This window comes from Equus przewalskii, chromosome 8, assembly GCF_037783145.1.
Source record: "Equus przewalskii isolate Varuska chromosome 8, EquPr2, whole genome shotgun sequence".
Lineage (NCBI taxonomy): Eukaryota > Metazoa > Chordata > Mammalia > Perissodactyla > Equidae > Equus > Equus przewalskii.
The window spans coordinates 54,161,568-54,183,458 of record NC_091838.1 but is presented as its reverse complement, the minus strand read 5'-3'; the positions used below and the strand labels follow the sequence as shown (position 1 = coordinate 54,183,458).

Here is a 21,891-nt window from a genome sequence, read left to right as displayed (position 1 = left end):
GCTATGTTTAGAATTTTTCATATGATTATATTTAACATTTGCTATAAATCAGTCAAGCTAAGAGTGAATTTTATAACTACAGTGTCTTCTGTTGGTTGGTAGAAACTAAAGTACCTTCAGAGCAACGGAAAGAGTTAGATTTATGTTTGTTTTTTTAGTAAGTTAGTTTGCAAGTTTTAAGAAATTAAACCAAGAACTTACCTGCTAAGTGCGTTTATCAAATCCACAGATTATTAGCTGTCAGCTTCATTTTTGATCCCAAATGTTGGCACAAAAATGGGCAGAGTTTCTTGAAGGACTAAGATCTTATTTCTCTAAGGAAAAAAAAAAATGTAAATATATCTTCAGAAGTGATTTTCCAGCGTTGGACAAAATATAAAATCAGAATCCAATATGATAATTTGTCTTCATGTAGTCGTATGTGACATTAAATATGAGTATATATTTGTTATATCAAGTATCTAGACCCTCCTGAGGCAGAGGTGTACTTAGTTGCTATTTTTGAAGTTAAAATATTCTCTTTTAATTATGATATTCTCTGTGGAATAGGGTCCACCCCTTGATGTTTTTTCCTTTGTAGATTTCCGAGTCTACTTACTATCACAGAAATATGCATATCTGTAGTCCATTCATAACTATTTTAAATAGCTGGAAAAGATATGGTATCTACCTAGCTTTTATGTAGGATAATGGAGAGGACAAAGCTACAAGGTTGCTCACGTTGTCAACAGAACAAGGAAACATTGAAGTTCTTTGGTCTTTTTCTTAAGCGTTTGTTTACTTGTTTAAATTGTTAAGAGTGTTAAGAATGTAGTGTTCTAGAAAGTGCTGTGGCGTAGAACTCATGATGTTAGATGAGAGAATTGTAGTGAATGGAATAGTGAGTAAAGCATACAGAAAGGGTTTGAGTCAAACTTTTAAAAATTGCCTGTCAGTGCCATTAATTATTTTTTTTATATTTTATACACATAGGTGCTTGTGAATGACTTCTTCTTGGTGGCTTGTCTTGAGGATTTCATTGAAAACGCCCGTCTCTTCATATTTGAGACTTTCTGTCGCATCCACCAGTGTATTAGCATTAAGTAAGAACCTGATTTGATTTGTATTTTCCATTTAAAGTTAACACTTAATAGGATTCCAGTTAATTGAAATTTTATTTCATTTCCCTCTCTTTTAGAAGGAAAAGGAAACAATCTGATAATGATTTATTAAAAATCCTAACTTTTGTGAGTTCTAGGATGCTGCATACTCAGAAATAGCTTCTTTAGCTTCCATGTGTATGGTACAGCATGATTTTTGAAAATGGTGACTTAAAGGCAGTATTGTGATTGTCAGCTATCTTTTTAAAGAATACTAGTATACTATTATGTAGGGAGAGAAGAGAAGTAACCAGTGTTAGAATGATTTTTAACAGGAGTTCAAATAAGGAGTTAGCCCTTAGTAAATCGGAAATACTGTTAAAAGACCACATTTGGTAATCATTTCAGTTAATTAAATTTGTTTTATTTAATTATATATTTGACATCTCATATAGAAAACCCCTGTGACATCCTAAAATGTTGAAACATGGAAAAATTATGATGAATTTCAGTTGAAATTTTCTCTGATGTTTGAGAAAATTATTGGGGGGAAAATTGTGAAACTTATATAACCTATTAGAAACTTATTTTACATATTAGAATTTGAAAAATAACCAGTGCCCTATGGCCACAGATGAAGTCAAACAGTAAATGCTCCATAAATGTTTAAAAACTTAACTACTTTAATGTTTGCCTCTTAGGAATTGTGTGTAGACCAAAGTTTTTCTTTTGTGCCATTTGTTTTTGCTTAGGCATCCATACTTGCTTGCCTAATTTTAGTGGGTTGTCATTGAAGTGGTTCTTCAGAGTTACAAGTATAGTGTGATCATGGGGCTTTTCCTATGAGAATTGAAGCCTTGACTTCAGTTTTATTAGTACTTTACTATAGCTAGCAGAAATGTAATTTTAAAAATCTGATTCTCTTAAAGAATATATGCAAATTCCTTAGAAGTTGTTGATTGTAAAATAAAGAGATAGGTATATCTATGTGGGACTCTGGTGGACAGTAGATAACTGAATTTTTATATTGCCTTTTCCTCCTCCCCACCAAGATTTATAATTTGGACTTGTGAATGAGGGATGCTAATATTTTGGTTTCCCTTGCAGACTTTCCACCATTTCTCCTTAGAATCTGGTCACTTGGATTTTTTTGTCCAGAACTTACTTAACTATCCCTGTTGGGAGCCCTTTGAAAGCAGGCTCTACTTTTTATATCTTTAGCACGTAGTGTACTAAGTTTACAGTATCCATGCTGAATAAATATCTGTTAAAAGAATCAATTTCTTTCCTTTGTATTAGTGAATTTGTGTTTTTGTCCGTGAGCATGCTTTTTCGCTTTGGTGTTTGTTTATGAGGTCCATGAGCGAGAAGCTTTGTGCTAGGTTTAGGTCTTCCTCTTTATTAACTCTGGGACCTTGTATTCATTATTTTGCTTCTTGGGATTCAATTTACTGTCCTTAACAGTAAAATCAAGTATTTGTCCTGTCTACTCAAGAGACATGTGCAGCTCAAAGAAGGTAATATGGTGGGACTGCTTCTGTGAACTTTTATTTGATATTGTCATTATCCAAGAATTTTTTTAAAACTTACACGAATGTAGTTTTTGATTTTTTTCTTTGATTGCTGTAGTTCTTTGATTCCTGTCATTTTTGATAGTTTTAGACAAAGTCTTAAAGCGTTTTCAGATTTACGTTCTAGTGGCTTTCTAAAGTCTAGAAATCTTTTTTCTTTTCCAATGATAGTATTTACTTTTTACTTAGGTTGTTTAAATGTTTTTGGCCACCTGTGGAATGTTTTTCTAACTTAGATGATTTCAGATTCATAAATTAATGCATTTTCTTCAAATATTAGGGAATAAATTTAGAGCTGAGGGAAACCTTGGGGAGCTTCTAATCCAGCAGCACACAGTTATTGAATCATCGACTCTAGAACTTTTCAGTAGAACTTCCTGCAGTGATAAAAATGTTTTATATCTGCATTGTTCAGTGTGGTAGCCAATAGCCATATGTGGCTTTTGAGCACTTTGTGGCTCAAGTTTTAAGTTCTAGAACCAGGGTTTGTAAGTCGTTTGTGTGGAGGACTTGTTTTCAAATGTGGTATTATATATATGAGTCTGGGTATTTATGTGTATATATAAGCAGATCAAATCAGACCCCCTTCACCCTGTTTAGTCTATATGTCTGTTCAACTTCCCTCCTGACTGCTAAGGCACCTCAATGAAACTGTAAGACTTTTGGCAGCACAGTGTTACAAAACACTGATTCAGTACAACTCCTTTGTTTCGGAGTGGTTTTTACCTTCTTGTTTGTAGCTGAGAAACTTAAGGCTCAGAGACTAATATTAAGCTGCTTAGGTCTTATATAATGACAGAGTCTGGGCTAATAGGCCTTTGACATTCATTGTATTGTACCTCACTATAAATTCTTTCTTTTTCATTGTGAACAGTTGATATTTTTAGAAATACCAGATTTAGATTAATTTGTCATTAATGTTTCACTTGAACCAGAGGATAAAGGTGGAAAACCGTAAGTCAGTGATTAGCTCTATGTCTCAGAATCTCTGTAGAGTTTCGTTTTGTTTTATTTTACAAATACAGATTCCTTGAAGCCACCCCAAACTTTCTGGATCAGATTTTCAGAGTATGCTCTGCTGTGATGTGTAATAGGTCTACTATGCTGTGCCTTAAGGTTGGTTATTCCAAAGCACATCCAGGATTGACAACCACTGCATCAGGTCACCAGTTTTTTAGGCGTGTAATTACAGCCTGCTAGAGAATGAAGTGAAAAATCAGTGGTTTAATAGCTTTAGAATATAATGAATTAAGAAGATAAGGGCAGAGTAGAAAGTGTAGCTTCATGAAAAAAATATTCTTCTTAGAACAACAGTGAGATCTTAGGTTGTAAGGTTCAAGGGTGGTGGTGGTCGGTGCATCCAGTAGGACTCAGTCCAAGTTCTTCGTATTTTTAAAAGCGCTTTAATGGGTTAGGAATATGGCTGAAAATAATGTTAAGCATTTAAGTTGGGTTTTTATAAATAAGGCAAACCTCATAATTCGGACTCCAAGGACTTGGAATCCATGATAATGACCAATAGAGCTAATGTTTACCTGTAAACAATACGTAGAAAAAAATCATTGTTCTCTAGTCCAGAGTTTTTAAACCTAGCTGTACATCAGAATCGTGTGGAGAACTTTAAAAAAAGCAACAACTTAAAAAGAATAGATTTTCTGACCTCACTCTAGACCTTCTGAATCAGAATCTCCCAGATCAGAGCTTGAGAATATGGGTTGAAAGCTTCCCAGGTGATTGTTTTGCAGTCAGCCTTAGAGAATCATTGCTCTAAGTTAGTGATTTATAGTCTTAACTGCATTAGAATCAAGTGGGAAACTTTAAAAAGAAATAAAAATAGTGGATAACTGAGCCCAACCGCTAAAAACCTAAAATATTCTCTGAGGGGAGATATTGGCGTCTGTATTTTTTTAAAGCTCCTCTAAGTAATTCTGATGTTGAAACCTCTTCTTTTAAATTAAACTTTTTATTTTGAGGTGATTATATATTTACATGCAGTTGTAAAAATTAATGATGAGATCCCTTGTGTCCTCTACCTAGTTTCCCCCAATGGTAACATCTTGCATACCCTAATAAAATATCACAACCAGCATATTGACATTGATACATTCAGATACAGAACATTTCTGTCACCATGAAGATCACTCCAGTTGCTCTTTCGTAGCCATACCCACTTTGCTCCCACCTCTTCTTTTTCTTTTGTCCCCAAATCCCCCAAGTACGTAGTTGTAGATTTTTCTTTTAGTTGTGGGTCCTTCTAATTGTGTATGTGGGACGCCACCTCAAGGTGGCCTAATGAGTGGTGCCATGTCTGCGCCCAGGATCTGAAGTGGTGAAACCCTGGGCCCCGGAAGCGGAGCAGGGAACTTAACCACTCGGCCTCGGGGCCCGCCCCTCCCACCTCTTCTTAACCCCTGACAGCCAATGGTCTATTCTCCAGTTTTGTAGGTTTGTCATTTCAAGAATGTGCAAAAACTTTAAACAAAAAATAGGGTTCAACTTTCTAAAGAGGATAAATGCACTGTGTCATGATTATGATATAATTAGTTAATAGCAGTATGACTAGTACAGTTGTTAAAGAAAAGAATATTACAAATGTGAATGAGTTATGGTCAGGCACTGGGTAGAAAGTAGGGAGCACACCCTTATAGCTTAGAATCCAGAGGAAGAAACAGATATTAAATAAAGACAAAATTGCAAATATTATAGATGTTTTGAAGAAAATACAGAGTAAATAGAATGACATGGACCTAATTTGAATATTGGAAAATCAGAGAAGTAATTTATATTGAAGGTTCAGTGAACCTTGATAACTCTCTAAGTGGAATATCTTTAACCTCCAAAGTGGACTCTTCCACTGTATACTACTTATGACAGATTATTCTATTTACTAATTTGTGCTGGCCTATCTCTGGCTCTAATTAATCCAGTCTTTTGATATTTGATCTGTTTGGGGGGGAGAAGAGGAAGGATTTGTCTTTGGCTTCCTTTCTTTCTCCAAAGGGGCACATTTCAAATGCTGAATAGAATAGTATTATAAAAGCCATGGTTGTTTATTAAATGACTCTTTCCATTTGTGATTTGGAACATTCTCTGTTGATAGGTTTCTTGACTAAATGGCTGTAAGCACATGTGGTAGTCATATCTTTATAAAAATGCATATTAAGAATGTTTTTATCAGTCTATATACAACCCTATAGATTTGTAGGATAAGTTACAAATCTGTTTACCATAAAGTATGCAACATCTGTCAAAAAAGATTACTGTGGTGGGATTTAATTTAGTGTAGCTGAATAGTTTATCAGATATGGTGTGTGTCTGAAATTTAAAAGCTGTTCTAGAATAATTCTTGGACCAGTTTTCAATTGCAGATAAAAACAAAGTATGGAAGTAATATTTTGAATTTGTGTGATAAACATGTTGGAGCATACATTAATATAATTTTCCTATGGGGGTTCATTTTGGCTTTTCACGAAAGAAGGTATTTGCCGACTATTTTTGCGTTTCTTTAAGTTATGAAGTCATTCTATTTTGCTTATTTTATTAAGTAACATTTTAGATCTTAATATTTTTCTGAAAGTTGTTATTACCACATAACAATTTATATTGATAATTATGCTCCCTGACATTAGAAGTAGAAAGGTGTGTTTCTAGATGGAAATAAAATAGTTTCAAAAGCCATCATCATTTCATTTTTGTGTTAACTATGGCGTAGTATACTCTTATTTTTGACTAACGAGATGTTGCAAGATCCACTGAGAATTTTCTGTCACACACAACATTTAGCATTTCTCAATTTCCTCCTGTTTTCTTTCTCCTGTTTCCTCCTAATCCTACAGTTAAACAGTTCACACTTAATACTTATTCTTTAATTAGTTGTCGTAGCATAGCATAACCCTTATAAAAGACTGGAGTACTTTGGATATGCTAAATAGTTGGCCACAGTCTTTAGTGAAAAGCAGGCCAGAGGTTCCCATAGTTTAATGCTTAAGTCAATAGTATTTGAGATAAATTGTGCTTATCAAATAAAATTTGGAAAGCTGGGTTACTTAAAGAAATAGTTAATAAGCATGTGAAATGCTGGACTCCATATCCTTATTTGTTAAGATATGTCAGGGTGGGGGCTCTGGGAAGGTTCAGAAAAGGGAGACTATCTGAAAGATTAGTGATTGAAAACCTGATAGAAAATCACCCTAGAGTTGGTGAAACCCTAATTGGTTCTCTAGATTTAAATTTATGTATCTTATTAAGTGGGACCACTGGTCTTAATTACTGCCCAGAAACAGAAAAGTATCTGGTTTTATGCTAGAGGCAAGAACACATTTAATTAATGAAATTGAACTGAGGGTGAAATACTCATTTTTACTATGTCTTTTGAAATACCACTTAGGATTCTACTTATTTCTCTTTTTTCACCCTGAAGGAATGATTTACATTTTTTCTGTGAAGTTATTAATCTTTTGCTTTATGGTACTGGATTTTGTATTTCATTTGAAAGTTCTTTCTCACGGTAGGTTTATGTGCTATTTACCTATGTTTTCCTCTAGAACCTTTGTGGTTTATTTCTTCTCCTTCTTTATTTCTTCTATTTAAACCCATCTACAATTTACTTGGGAGTAGAGAGTAAGGAAGACATCTACCTTTTTTTCCCTGAATGGCTAGCCAACATGATTTATTGAAAAACTCCTTTGCCCCACCGATTTGAAATGCCACCTATATCACATTTAAAATTCTGAGTTTTATAGGGGACTTTTTCTGAACTCTTTAATCTGTTAAAATTGTTTGTTGATTCCTGAACCAGCACCAAATTGTTTGAAATAAAGTTGATTTGTAATGTGTGTAAGTATTCAGTTTTTGTTTTCCTTGGAGTTAATATTTGCTACTTTTCCCCCATTTGCTTAGTTGTTTTTCTTAATGTCTTTATCGTTAATTCCACTTCAGACTCTTTGCCAGTTTATAAGTCTCTTCTCAAGATTTTTTATTATCAGTTTTATCTTCCTGAAAAAAATCAGGACTGGTTGCTCTCTGTGCCTGGTGCATATTATGTCTCCCTTTGTCATTTGTCCTGGGGATTCCTTTAGCCTTTCTCCTGTGATAGAGCTCTAATTTCCTAGACTTTGTCTTCATTTTTCTTGGTTTACTATCATTTTGGTAAAGTATATCCTTCAGTAACTTCATAAGAAAGAGTGCTTTGGAGGTAAATTTTTTTCATGTCTAAAAATGTCTTTTACTCATACTTGAATAATGGTATTGGTAGGCATGGTACTCTAGGTGGAAAACTACTTTACTCCAGAATTTTGAAAATATTGTTCTGTTGCTTTCTAGCTTCCTTTGGAGAAGTCAGAAGCCATTTTTATCACTTTTATATGGGTCTTTTGTTTTCCTCTCTAGAAATTTGGAGGATTTTTTTTTCTTTGTCCCCATTGCTCTGTAATTTTACAATGATATGCCTTAGTATAGGTTTATTTTAATTCTTCATACTGGACCCTTTTAATTTGGAAACTCTTATTTTCCAGTTCTGGAAAATTTTCTTGAATTGTCTCTTTAATGATTTACTGTCTTTTATGTTTACTGTTTATTTCTTTTGGAACTTCTTTGTTTGGGTATTAGATTTCCTGGACCTATACTTCTAATTTTCTTATCTTTTCTCTCATATTTTCTTTTTTTTTAAATTGAGGTAACATAGATTTATAACATTGTATAAATTTCGGGTGTACATCATTATATTTCAATTTCTGTGTAGACTACATCATGTTCACCACCCAAAGACTAAGTACCATGTCACCATACACATGTGCCCTTTTACTCCTTTCTCCCTATCCCCCTACCCTCTTTGCCTCTGGTAACCACCAGTCTAATCCCTATATCTATGTGTGTCTTTGTTGTTGTTTTTATCTTCTGATTATGAGTAAAAATCATATGGTATTTGACTTTCTCCCTCTGACCTATTTTGTTTAGCATATTACCCTCAAGGTGTTATCTCCTATTTTCCATCTCCTTGTACTCTACACTGGGAGATTTTCTCAACATCATCTTTTATGCTCTGTAGATTAAGTAAAATAAATCTTTGATGTCATGTCTTTAATTTCCAAGAACCTTCTCTCGCTCCTTTTTCTCAGAATATTTTTTCTTTATAGCATTGTATTCTTATTTTTGGATGCAGTATCACAATAGTTTTTAATTTTTCTAAGGATATTAATGATAGTTCTGTTTTATTCATTTTCTTTTTTATTTGAGATGTAATTGACAACATTATATTAGTTTCAGGAGTATAAAAAAATGATTCATTATTTGTATATATTGTGAAATGGTCACCACAATAAATCTACTTAACATCCATTATCACACATAGTTAGAGACTTCTTTTTCTTGTGATGAGAACTTTTAAGATTTACGCTCTTGGCAACTTTCAAATATACATAGAGTGTTAATTAACTGTAGTCACCATGCTATACATTACTTCCTTTGATTTATTTATTTTATAACTGGAAGTTTGTAACTTCTGAACCCCTTTACCCATTTCATCCACCCCCATCTGCCTCTGACAACCACCCATCTGTTCTCTGTATCTGTGAGCTTTGTTTTTGGTTTTGGGGTTGTTTTGGGTTGCACATATAAGTGAAATCGTATGGTATTTGCCTTTGTCTGTCTGGTTTATTTCACTTAGCATAATGCCGTCAAAGTTCATCCATATTGTCACGAAAAGCAAGATTTCTTTCTTTTTTGTGACTGAATAATACTCCACTGTGTATATTTATACTGCATTTTCCTTATCCATTCATCCATTCATGGACACTTAGGTTGCTTCCATGTCTTAGCTATTGTAAATAATGCTGAAATGAACATAGGTGTGCATATTTCTTTTCAAGTTAGTGTTTTCATTTCCTTCAGATAAATACCCAGAAGTGAAATTGGTGAGTCATGGGCATTCTATTTTTAATTGTTTGAGGAACCTCCATACTGTTTTCCATAATGGCTGCACCAGTTTGCATTTCCAACAACAGTTGCAGAAGTGTTCCCTTTTCTCCATATCCTTGCCAACATTTGTTATTTCTTGTCTTTTTTGGTAACAGCAGTTCTAACAGTTGAGAGGGGCTATCTCATTGTAGTTTTGATTTGCAGTTCCCTGATGTTGAACATCTTTTCAAGTACCTGTTGGTCATTTGTATATCTTTGGAAAAATGTCTACAGTCACGTATTGCTTAATGATGGGAATGCATTCTGAGAAATGTGTCATTAGGCAATTTTATTGTTGTGTGAACATTGTAGAGTATACTTACACAAACCTAGGTATAGCCTACTACGTACCTAAACTATATTGTACTAATCTTATGGGACCACTGTTTTATATTCGGTCCCTTGTTGACTAAAACATTATGTGGAGCATGACTGTATATTTGAGTATTTAACCCCTTAACTATATGGTTTTCAATACTTTCTCTCATTTTCTTGGTGGGCTTTTCTTTTTGTTGAGGGTTTCCTTTGCTGTGCAGAAGCTTTTTAGTTTGATGTAGTCCCACTTACTTATTTTAGCTTTTGCTGCCTTTGCTTTTGGTATCAGATCCAAAAAGTTCATTGGTCAAGAACTGCTATCAAGGAGCTTACCGCCTGTGTTTTCTTCTTTATGGTTTCAGGTAGTACATGCAAATCTTTAATCCATTTTGAGTTAATTTTTGTGTATGGTGTAAGATAGGGATTCAGTTTCATTCTCTTGCATGTGCCTGTCTAGTTTTCCCAACACAGTTTATTGAAGAGAGTGTCATTTTTCCCTTGTATATTTTTGGCTCCTTTGTTGTAAATTAATTGACCATATATGAGTGGGTTTATTTCTGGGCGCTTTATTCTGTTCCGTTGATCTATTTGTCTGTTTTTATGCCAGTACCATACTGTTTTGATGACTTTAGCTTTGTAGTATAATTTGAAATCAGGAAGCATGATGCCTCCTGCTTTGTTCTTCTTTCTCAAGATTACTTTGGGTATTTGAGGCCCTTTTTGGTTCCATATGTATTTCTTATTTAGCATATTCAATATTATGTTGTTATGTCACTTGAACAGGAGAGCTAGTCAATTTAAAGATGTGTATAGCATATTTATACAAAATATTTAAATATGTACTTTAAGCTGCCTACAGACGAGGTTGGAATTTTTACTGTAATCTAAATAATCTGGAAATTATTTTTGTTTTTAAAACCTAGATTGAATTATTTTTTCTCAGACATTTTGCATTTTAATGTTGTCTTTTTGTTTTTTGATAAACTAAATTTATCTAAATAACACAAGATGGTGTAGGATAGCTTGAGGCACCTTTTTGTTTTTTAAGATTTAATAGAATACTCTATTTTCATTTTGAAATCTTTGGTGTTTTGCATAAAATCACTAGAATGTAAGAGAATTATAGACTGTGAGAATTTCTATTAATCTTTTCATTTCTTTTACTGTCTATTTTCTTGTTACTTAAAAGAAACTGGACTATTGCCACATTCTTTAATTCACTCTCCTAGTGATTGGTACCCTAGATAACTTGAGATGCCATCAATAATTTACTAATACTTCTTGGACCTTATTCTAAGTTTTTCTTTGACTTGATTTAATAAAGTAAAGGATCAACAGGCACAACGCAAAACAGTAAATCCCCAAAGTGAGATTATGGGTCACAGCATGCAGGCATTTATGGTTCTTCATACATGTTGCCAGATTGCCCCAGCCATGTTGGAACTTGAGATTTAGAATGTGGATATAAAGAAAAAGGAGGGTTGGAGAACTCTAGATAGAGTTTTATACAGAATAGAACTAACTTTCTTTTATCCTAAAATCTGACCTTAAATATTTCCTTAGATAAACTGTTCCCAAACCTCTAGACTAGAACTGGTAAATTCTTTGCATCTCACATAGCTCCTTCCATTTTTTCATCATTACACTTAATAATAATTTATATATTTTGGGGATTAGATGATTTTCCCCTAGTCCCCAGTCCCTCGGCTTAAACTTTATAAAGTTGGGGAACAGACTGTATTTTTGTCACCAGCATGCAACACAGTTCATGTTTTGTTGAATGAATGGCAAGGAAGGAAGAGGTTTGGTTTGGCTGGCACATGGTATTCATGAGGGAGATTAATGGGAGGTTGGAAAATTAGATTGTAGCTAAATTGTAGAGAACCATGAGTGGGAAACTTAGAAGTTTGAATTTTATTGTTTTGGTAGAAGGACTCTATTAAAGGTTTGAAAGGAATTTGTGAATAAACTTGTTAGTTGGGTTTTAGGACTAACCTGGTAACTACGTAAAATAGACTAAGGAGAGACTTGAGAGGTAGATTAATTAGACTACTAGGAAATAGTCATGGAGCCCTACTGGGGGTAGTGACTAGGGGAGGAATGTACCTTTACTAATTGCCTCCTCTGTACTGGGCATTGTGATAATTGCTGGATATATGGCAGTGAATAAGAAATCTATGGTTTGTGCTCTTGGGTTACATATACAGTCTGTCTGGAAAGCAGATATTCAACAAAACAACTACAGCTGTTATGAATGCTATGAAAAAAAGTAGGGGGCTATGAAGCAAACATCAAACAGATATGTCACAGTTGGAGAGGGTGTCCTGAAAGGCTTATGAGGGTGCTGTTTTAGCTGAGACCCATGTAATGGATAGCTAAGTGAAGAAAAAGTTGGATGAGCCTTTTTTTTTTTTTTTTTAAAGATTTTATTTTTTTCCTTTTTCTCCCCAAAGCCCCTCCGGTACATAGTTGTATATTCTTTGTTGTGGGTCCTTCTAGTTGTGGTATGTGGGACGCTGCCTCAGCGTGGTTTGATGAGCAGTGCCATGTCCGCGCCCAGGATTCGAACCAACGAAACACTGGGCCGCCTGCAGCGGAGCGCGCGAACTTAACCACTCGGCCACGGGGCCAGCCCCTGGATGAGCCTTTTAAGTAGAAGGCATGGCAAGTCCAAAGGCCCTGAAGTGGTTAAAGACGTGACATATTTAAGGAATAGAGAGGTTTAGTATGGCTGGTTCAGGAGAGACTTTCAAGATGAGACTAGATTAGTAAGGAACTTAGATAAGAGGCAATGGTTAAAGAGATTATTAATAGGACTTCTCAATTGGGTATGAGCAGGAAGAAGAAGAATCTGATAACCTAAGCTTCAAGACTGCATGTTTCATTGTAACTTTCGTTACTTAGAGAACCTTCATAAATAGGTTTTATATTATAATTAAAAAAAAATCTTTATAATACCTACTGCACATAGTAGCTTACTGGGAATAATGTTTCTGCTTTTTAAAGCAGAATATAGAGATCTTTTTTTTTTTTTTTTTGAGGAAGATTAGCTCTGAGCTAACTGCTGCCAATCCTCCTCTTTTTGCTGAGGAAGACTGGCCCTGAGCTAACCTCCATGCCCATCTTCCTCTACTTTATATGTGGGATGCCTCCACAGCATGACTTCCCAAGCGATGCCGTGTCCGCACTTGGGATCCGAACTGGCGAACGCCAAGCTGCTGAAGCGGAACGAGCGCACTTAACCGCTGCGCCACCGGGCCAGCCCAATACAGAGATCTTGAAGATTGGAGTTTAAGATATTTAGTACAAATGGTTTCGTTGATGCTTTTCAGAGTAAAATGGGCTTGACCTCACTAAACAGTTGGATTTTGGGGGATGCAGGAGGCATACAAAAGATAAATTGCTATAGGAGTGGATAAAATAATGAGTAAACTTTGGAAAGTCTCTTCTTTACCTTTAGAATAGCAGCTTCAGGTAAAAGTATCAGACATTTGCTTATTACTTTAGCAGTGTAGATGAGAATGAAATTTACACATCTCCAAAATAAGTCAAATGACAGCAAGAAAAAAGTTTAGTGGGAAGCCACAAGAAACACCAGCTTCAGAAATTTTTCCTAGTCAATAAATGTCTGCTTATTTAAGTAAAATGACATACTTCCCTATTTTTAGTAGCTTAAATAAAATGAAATTTAGAGAACAGTGATAAAGAGGATAAAATGAAATCTGTCCATGAGATTGAAGTAATAGTCATGGATTATTTGTTCTTTATGTTTGCTGAGAATGTATGCTTATAGCAAAAGTGATTGTAAAAGCACAGAGAACAAGATTTTGACACATAAACCAGGGAGTTTTGTGGTTGGGTTGGTTCATGCTCACCGTCATGATGTTGTTAACTAAAAGCGTATTTTAAGAACAAATTTTAAATGATTATATCTTCATAGATTTACTTTGTAGTTTAGTTTGTAATAATTTTGTTTTAAAGATATCCTAACTTAGTTAACAGAATGTTACTCAAAATAAAAAATTCTTTGGCAATAAACGTGTAAGATAGTGGTAGGACAGATTATATTATTCCCATAAAGGTAGCTCTGGAATTATGTAATTATTTGATTGCCAGTGCCTTGAATATTTATATTTTAAAATTGGAAATCCTATCAGACCAGGAATTTTAGTGCATAATATTCTAAGGAATTATTTTGTTATTGGTATTCTAGTTCTTTCCTCAAACCAGTGATAACATTAGAAGGCAGTACTATATTCAGTGAAGGCAGGTGAAAGGCAGACAGTTAATGTTTGTGTTTAAACAACCATTTATGTGTATGTATATATATTTTCTTAAATACTATACATGCATTATGTAGATACTCCTCCATCAGCTGACTGACTGATTTACCTACTGCCAAGGCTGGTGCTTGTGTTAGTCCTGATAAATTAAGCCCTGCAATGACCTCTTTTTCAACCTGATCATAAATTGGAAAAGTAAAATGCAGATTGATGTCAAAAACTTTAGGTCAGGGTCTTGGTGTCTGTCATCTCCCTTCCTCCCTCCCTGCTTTCTCTTTCTTTCTCTTTTGTGTTCTCTGTGTTTGTGTGTGTGTGTGTCTGTCTGTCTGTCTCTTTTAAATCCAGTGGCCATTTAGGTTATACAGTGAACACTTTCAGGGAGTGCCCTCAGTTTATAACACAAACATAGACAGCAGACCTGAGTTTTAGTTTTGTTTTTCATTATATTATGTTTATTACTGATGCTCCTTGTAGTAAGTTTAATCTGTATAATCATATATCATAAAACATTTTTCTTTCTTAGATCATTACTAGTGGAGCATCTGCTAAGTGTTAAGATGCTTTTCTAGAAACTGGAAGGATTTCTGTAAATGCAGAATTTGGTGCCCTTCTCTCAAGGATCTTATAATCTGGTTGATGAAATGGGATAGGTCATGCACAATACAAGATAATAGCACAAACGTGAACAATGCAGTTATTAAGAGTCATAGTATTTAAGAGAAAGTGACCCATAAATACCTATAAGTCTCTATGCAGAGTGTGAGTCAAAGACTATGTACATAAAACCGTTTTTATACTCAGTTGATATCATTTTTCTTTTTTCGTTAGCATGTTGGCAGACAAACTGAACATGACTCCAGAAGAAGCTGAAAGGTGGATTGTAAATTTGATTAGAAATGCAAGACTGGATGCCAAGATTGATTCTAAATTAGTGAGTATTGTGTTAGCTATGCTACATACTAGATATCAGTTGCTATTTATTTTATACTATTTTGGAAATTTTTCATGAGGTCATTTTATTCTATTAAGAATGTTTTGTTTTGTTTTAATGTACAGTTCTTTGAAGGCAACAGCAACCTCCTATTTTTTTGTTGCTGGATGAACATTATCATCTCTCTTCAGTGCATAAAAATATGTGCAAGTCATGTAGTGTTGTGATGTCATGCTCATGATTTACCTGGGAAACCTGATCATTAACATTACAGGATCAATTTCATTCTGTCTCATTTTAGGGTCATGTGGTTATGGGTAACAATGCAGTATCACCCTATCAGCAAGTGATTGAAAAGACCAAAAGCCTTTCATTTAGAAGCCAGATGTTGGCCATGAATATTGAGAAGAAACTTAACCAGAACAGTAGGTCTGAGGTAAGAACCACACATTTTGTACTCTTTCTGGGATTTAGCAATAATGAAACAGAATTGTTACATGGACTTCATTTGAGAACATAGTAATAAGGATTGGGTTGTATCTGATTTTGTTAGGGGTAAGAACATTTTGTTTAAGAAATTACTAAACTGAAAAGAATGTTTCTTAGTTGTATTATATACATTAGTTAAAGAAACTGAAAAGAATTGTGTTGCTAGTTGATTGTAACTATTTTTCTTTTCTTTTTTACTCTTTATGTATGACTTCATTGACTCATTTCTTCAGGGTTTTCAACACATCATTTTGATACTGGCAGATGATAACTTAAACGTGTGGACCTCTTTCAAGTGCTTGAAATTTGTGTCCCTTTTAAATCTAAAGAAATATTTCTGTAAAAATGTTAATTTTATACCAGTGTTGAACTTATAAAATTTTATTTCATCTAATATTTGTGTTTATGTCAAAAAATATATTCCCCTTTTTGGAAGAGATCCCACATAGCAGATATTAGAGGAACTTGAATGGCCTTGTAATTTTGGAATCTCAAACCACCTTTAATGCTCTGTAGCCATTAAGATTATGTGTAACTGTAGGGTATGAAGTTTTTCGGTAGCTGTTGTGGAACATTCAGGGAGCTCATTTGATTAAAGTTTCAGCAACAGGTTTGTGTCCTTAGAATAGTTCTTCAGTTTTAAAAGAGAAGGAAGAATTAGGAAATTATTGTCCATGCCTATTCCAACTGAGTTTAGAATAACTGAGCCTAAAAAATAACTTTTATATAATCAATTTGTATTGATTTGTCATAATATTGGTGATATTTTCATTTTTATACTTGATAATTGGTCAAAAACTGTATCAGATGGTATTTTGATGTATTTATTTTGTTCTGAGTGGGACATCTGACGTATAGTAATTTCAGAGGTTGTTAAAATCCTAGTGAATAGTTTGGCAGGAGTAGTGCTAAAAGGAAATGCTAGTATCACCTTTTACTAGGTTGGCTTTTCAGAAAGTACTTTCTTTTCACCCTCTCAATTTCTCTTTGTATGTTTTAGGCTCCTAACTGGGCAACTCAGGACTCCGGCTTCTACTGAAGAACTGTAAAGAAAAGATGAAAAAGTTATAAAAAAAGATGAAATAATAAAACCATTATGTAAAGGGTGACATACATTTTAGAAACAATTAACATATTGAGTATAAATTTTGGATAATTTGAATAAAATTGGCTGTGTTTCATTTTATCTTGTAAATTTCCTTGTGTATACAAATGTGTGTTTTTTTAACTTTTTATTTTGGAATTATAATAGATTTACAAGAAATTGCAAAAATAGTACAGAGAAGTCCCATGTAGCCTAATTGTAGTTTCCCCCAATTTTTTCGTCGTATGTTACTGTAATACAATACCAAAACCAGAATATTGACATTGGTACAATTTGTGTGAATAGCTCTGTGCTGTTTTATCGCATGTATAGATTTGTGTAACCATCACTGCAATCAAGATACAGAACTATCGTCATCATGAAGATCTCCCTCATGCTACCCCTTTGAAATCACACACTACTCTCATAAGCTCTAACTCCTGGCAACCACTAATCTGTTCTCCATCTCTCTAATTGTGTCATTATGAGAATGTTATAGCAATGGAATTCTACATTATGTGACTTTTCAAGATTAGCTTTTCCTACTCAGCATAATGCTCTTAAGAACTATCCAAGTTGTCATATAGATCAGTAGTTTGTTCCATTTTATTACTAAGTCATATTCCATGGTATTGATGTACCACATTGTTTAACCAATTACCTATTGAAGAATATTTCGGTTGTTTCCAGTTTGGGGCTCCTAGACATTCCTTAATTTCTATAAGTGGCTCCTTAGTCACTCACTGGGCAGCTATAGAGACTAAATAGGAGTTTAAATTAAATTTTATAAATGCCTCCTTGAATATTATATATATATATATCTCTACACATAACACAGTTTACTGGATACCCAAGATACTTAAGAAGTGTATAAAGCCCTGGTTGAGTCTCCTTTACACAGAAGTGGTTTGATTTTTTACTTTGGTTGTTGAACTAAAACCCAGTCACATAACAGAAATTTCTGTTACGACTCTTGAGGAATAGCACAAACATAAAAGATACATGCCTATTCTTTTATATGACCTCTGATCAGGCCACCCTCAACAATGAGTTAAGTTTAGAGAATATGGGCCAGATTTGGTCCATGTGCTGTGATTTCAGACCCCTGGTTTGCAGTGTTGGTTCTCTAAACTGTAGCCCAAAGGTGCTTAAGCTAATAGGGAGCATTACTGGTCAGGGTAAGCCGAGGGCTAATTTTTGATTCATCTATAAATAGTGTTGTGAAAGTCCCAAGTTTAGAGGATCGTTTGTGGTACAAAATGATCAAGTTTCATAGAGAAAGTACCAAAAAGTAGCATATTGGTAAGTAGATAGAAACAGACCCTTCCTACCTCATGTGTAGGAGCTAATTCCATGAATCAAAAGTACAGAGTCATAAGAAATAGAGCTATACTTATGTAAAGCTATATAAAACTACAAAAGATTAAGATGCGTATGTGTACCTCTTTCAGCAGTGACCCAAGGGCAAAAAGTTCTCAGAGGCATCATTAGTATTCACTTTTTATCTTAAGACTGGAGCTTAACCAGGCCACATTAATAGCAAAGATTTCTAAGTGGTTACATAGCCTGCAGGTAAAGCAAGTCGAACAAATGTGCCTTAGCTGATCAGTAAAAACACCAAGGAGGAAAGGTAGGAAGCTAGTATTAAGCATTTGCTAGGTTTCAGGCATTGTCATGTCTCTATCTAAACAACCCTAGGGAGAAGGAAAGGAATCATAACATTTGAGTGCCTCACTTAAGCCTGAAAACACTGAGATTTTGGTGCTAATATGTATGTTATTGATGAGGAAACATACTTTGATGGTTACTCAAGGTCATACCCAGTAAACATTAAAACAAGCTTTTTCAGTTATATCACACTGCCTCTCCTTACATTGTTATTGCCTATGACTCCTTCCAGACTAAATTTACAAAGGGATATATGTTTAGTAGGTTGTAAATGAGAATCTTGATTCACAAAACTATTCCAAGTTTCTTGGCACCATTATGTTCAAATGAGAGCAAAAAGTATTCTATTTTTCTTTCTTAACCAATATAATCGTTGGATACTAGTGGCCCCACAAAAAAACTTATTGGAACATACGGAACTTTGATGAACATCTCTGATTTTTTCTATTTATGTTCTGCTCCTTCAAGGTCATCCATTATATGAATAATTAATGTTTACTTTTCCTACCACTTTTTGCTTTTTACGTATTGCTGCCCTTTGAACTTGAAAGATGATGCCACTGTGGATTATTAGTATCAGGAAAAAGCTATCTATAACTAATGGCCATTTTTACGCATTATCAACATCTATTCATTATTGAAAAGCATTTTTGAAGTTTGCATGAGAACTAATTACTTGGTTCTGGATCTAACCTTAAGTTTTTGGGTTTTTTCCTCTCATTAAATTCCAAACAAGATAAAGCCCATACACCAGAACTCACCGTGACTTATTATACAGTCAGTTCCGCATAGGAAAATGGCAGAGAAAAGAAAATACGAAGTAGGATGAGCAACTTACCCTGAGGGAGTAAGCCCGTTTGGGGCATATCTGCAGTAGCATGTCCAGCAGCCTGAAGTTTTGATAACAGCTAAACTGTCCCAGTAAGATGTTGAGAACAAATTATGTACTGATTAATTTTCTTTTTGTGCTCTATGTTTTTATTAAATAAATAGTGAGACCCTCCTTCCTATGTGGAAGATTATACAGACACTGGGAACACATCGAAGAACAAGAGTTCATGAAGCTTACCTTAAATAAATAAAATAGTTGTGTATCTTTTTAAAAAGTTTATGCATTCACAAGCATATGTATTTATGCTTTTATACATATGAAATACACTATATATGTATATATATAGTTTAAAGAAAAAACCAATACCCATTTATCCAATATCTCCTGCCTGCTACTTAGCTTAAGAAATAGAATGGTCCCAGTAACTTTGAAGAGCTTGTGGACCCCTCACTAATTACATTTTTCTCTTTGCCCCTGAGAGGTAACCAGTACCATGATTTTTTTTGTGTTAGTAATTTCTTTGCTTTAATGTATGGTTTTATCCTATATATATATGTATCCTTAAAAATGTTTAGTTTTGTGTTTAGTTTTGCGTGTTTTTGACATACATTTAGTTGAAGTCATAATTAGTATTCTGTGGCTTTTCTCACACGGATTGATCCATGTTGATTTATTCATGTTCGTGTATTCAGCTGTAGTTCATTCTCTTTCACTGCTGTCTAGTATTCCATTGTCTGAATATACCATAATTCATTCAAGTGTTGATGAACACAGGGTGTTTCCTCCTTGCTTATCTTGAGTTTTTGGAACCAGTCTGACAAACGTGTCTGCTAACTGCAGAGTTAAATCCATTTCCTTTTGTTATAATTACTAACATATATGGGTTTATTTTTACCACCTTATTATGAGCTTTTTATTTGTCCTTCTTTGGCTTTTTTTCCCCCTATTTCTTGCCGCCTTATGGTTCATTTTTTCCCCTGTCTACTAGTATTGGGCAACTAAACATTCTATTTCTATTCTTATATTGGTCAGTCTAGAAATTTTTTATTTTATTTTGTTATTGAGGTAACTGGTTCATAACATTATGTAAATTTTAGGTGTACATCGTATTTTGATTTCTGTGTAGATTACATCATGTTCACCACCCAGAGACTCGTTAGCATTCCATCACCATACACATAACATGTTTTTTAACTTAATGTCTTAAAATTAATATCTCTGCCCCCCAATATGAGGAAGGCTTTTACTGCAATCATCTTCCTCCCAGCTTGTTGTTTTTGTCCATATTCTTTCTTTTTTATTGTAGCCTCAAATTATAGACATTTATTTTGTACAATAATACTATTGTTCTTATTCTTTTCTTTTCTCTGAACTTTTTTCTCAAGTTGTTTTAGGGTCTTCTCTTCTTTGGTGTTCTGTTTCACTGTGATATGTCTAAGTGTGAATTTTATTTGTACTGGTTAGGATTCATTGGGCCTTGTGATTGTGAAAATAGCTTTTGTCTTGTATTAGGTCTGGAAAATTAACTTTTTGGATACTTGTTGCTCAGGTCTTTGTTTTTGAGTCCCCACTCCAGTGAAACCTCCCTCCCTTTCATATTTTTTATGTTTGTCATCCTTGCTGCACTGCATTTAGGGTAATTTCAGATCTGTCTTCCAGTTCATCAATTATCTCTTCAACTGTGTTTGATTTTGCTGTTAAACATCCATTGAATTTCTCATTTCAATGATTTTTTTCTCATCGTTGGTAGTCTCTTATTCTTTTATCATACCTTCAGTGCTCTCTGGTATTCCTTAAACTTATTTTATTTTGTTTGTTTGTTTTTTTGAGGAAGATTAGCCCTGAGCTAACATTTGCCAATCTTCCTCTTTTTGCTGAGGAAGACTGGCCCTGAGCAAACATCTGTGCCCATCTTGCTCTACTTTATATGTGGGATGCCTACCACAGCATGGCTTGCCAAGCAGTGCCATGTCCACACCCAGGATCTGAACTGGTGAACCCCAGGCCACTGAAGCGGAACGTGCAAACCTAATCACTGTGCCACCGGGCCAGCCCCTCCTTAAACTTGTTTTATATTTTGTGTTTTGAATCTCTCTGCCACCATTCTTGCCCGAGCTAGCATCCATCACTTAATGAGTACAATAGCTTCTGAATTATTCTCCCCATAACTATTCTTGACTCCCTATTCCCACCCATTTTCTATATTATAAAGTTAGAGTAATCTTCAAATTTAAATCTGATTGTTTTTCTCTTCTGATTAAAATCCTTGAGTGGCCCCCCACTGTTCTTAGTCTAAAGACTGAATCCTTCACGGGGCTCTCATTAACTAGTATCTGCTCGCTCCATCAGCCTCATTTTATGCCAGCCTCAAGCACCACTGGCCTTGTCTCAGTCCTTTAAAGCAGTAGCTTCAAGCTCTTTTGACTGCTGTAGAGTAAGAAAAACATTCTACATTATGACCCAATACTATAAAAATGTATGTATTTATCTGATACAAAAGTTTTATAAAATGATACCCACGCTTACTATATGTGACCTCTATTTTTTATTCTATTCCGTTCTAGTCTATGTAGTGGTGATTGTGTCCCATAAATTGATTTCATAATCTTCTAATTGATATCAATCCACGTTTGAGAAATATTGCTGTAAAGAGTAACAATCCTTCCTATGCTTTGATTTTTGCAG

The 21,891-nt window shown here is 34.5% G+C and overlaps 1 protein-coding gene across 1 annotated transcript in view; it reads left to right on the top strand.

The window, feature by feature from the left end:
* EIF3E (eukaryotic translation initiation factor 3 subunit E) overlaps positions 1-16,817 on the top strand; it is a 49,005-nt gene extending 32,188 nt beyond the window's left edge. The window contains exons 10-13 of the mRNA XM_008508196.2: positions 973-1,082; positions 15,031-15,133; positions 15,435-15,569; positions 16,623-16,817. Coding sequence (XP_008506418.1) covers positions 973-1,082; positions 15,031-15,133; positions 15,435-15,569; positions 16,623-16,661 — 387 coding nt within the window. The 3' untranslated portion in view covers positions 16,662-16,817. The remainder of the gene's footprint in view (positions 1-972; positions 1,083-15,030; positions 15,134-15,434; positions 15,570-16,622) is intronic.
* The last annotated feature ends 5,074 nt before the right edge of the window (positions 16,818-21,891 follow it).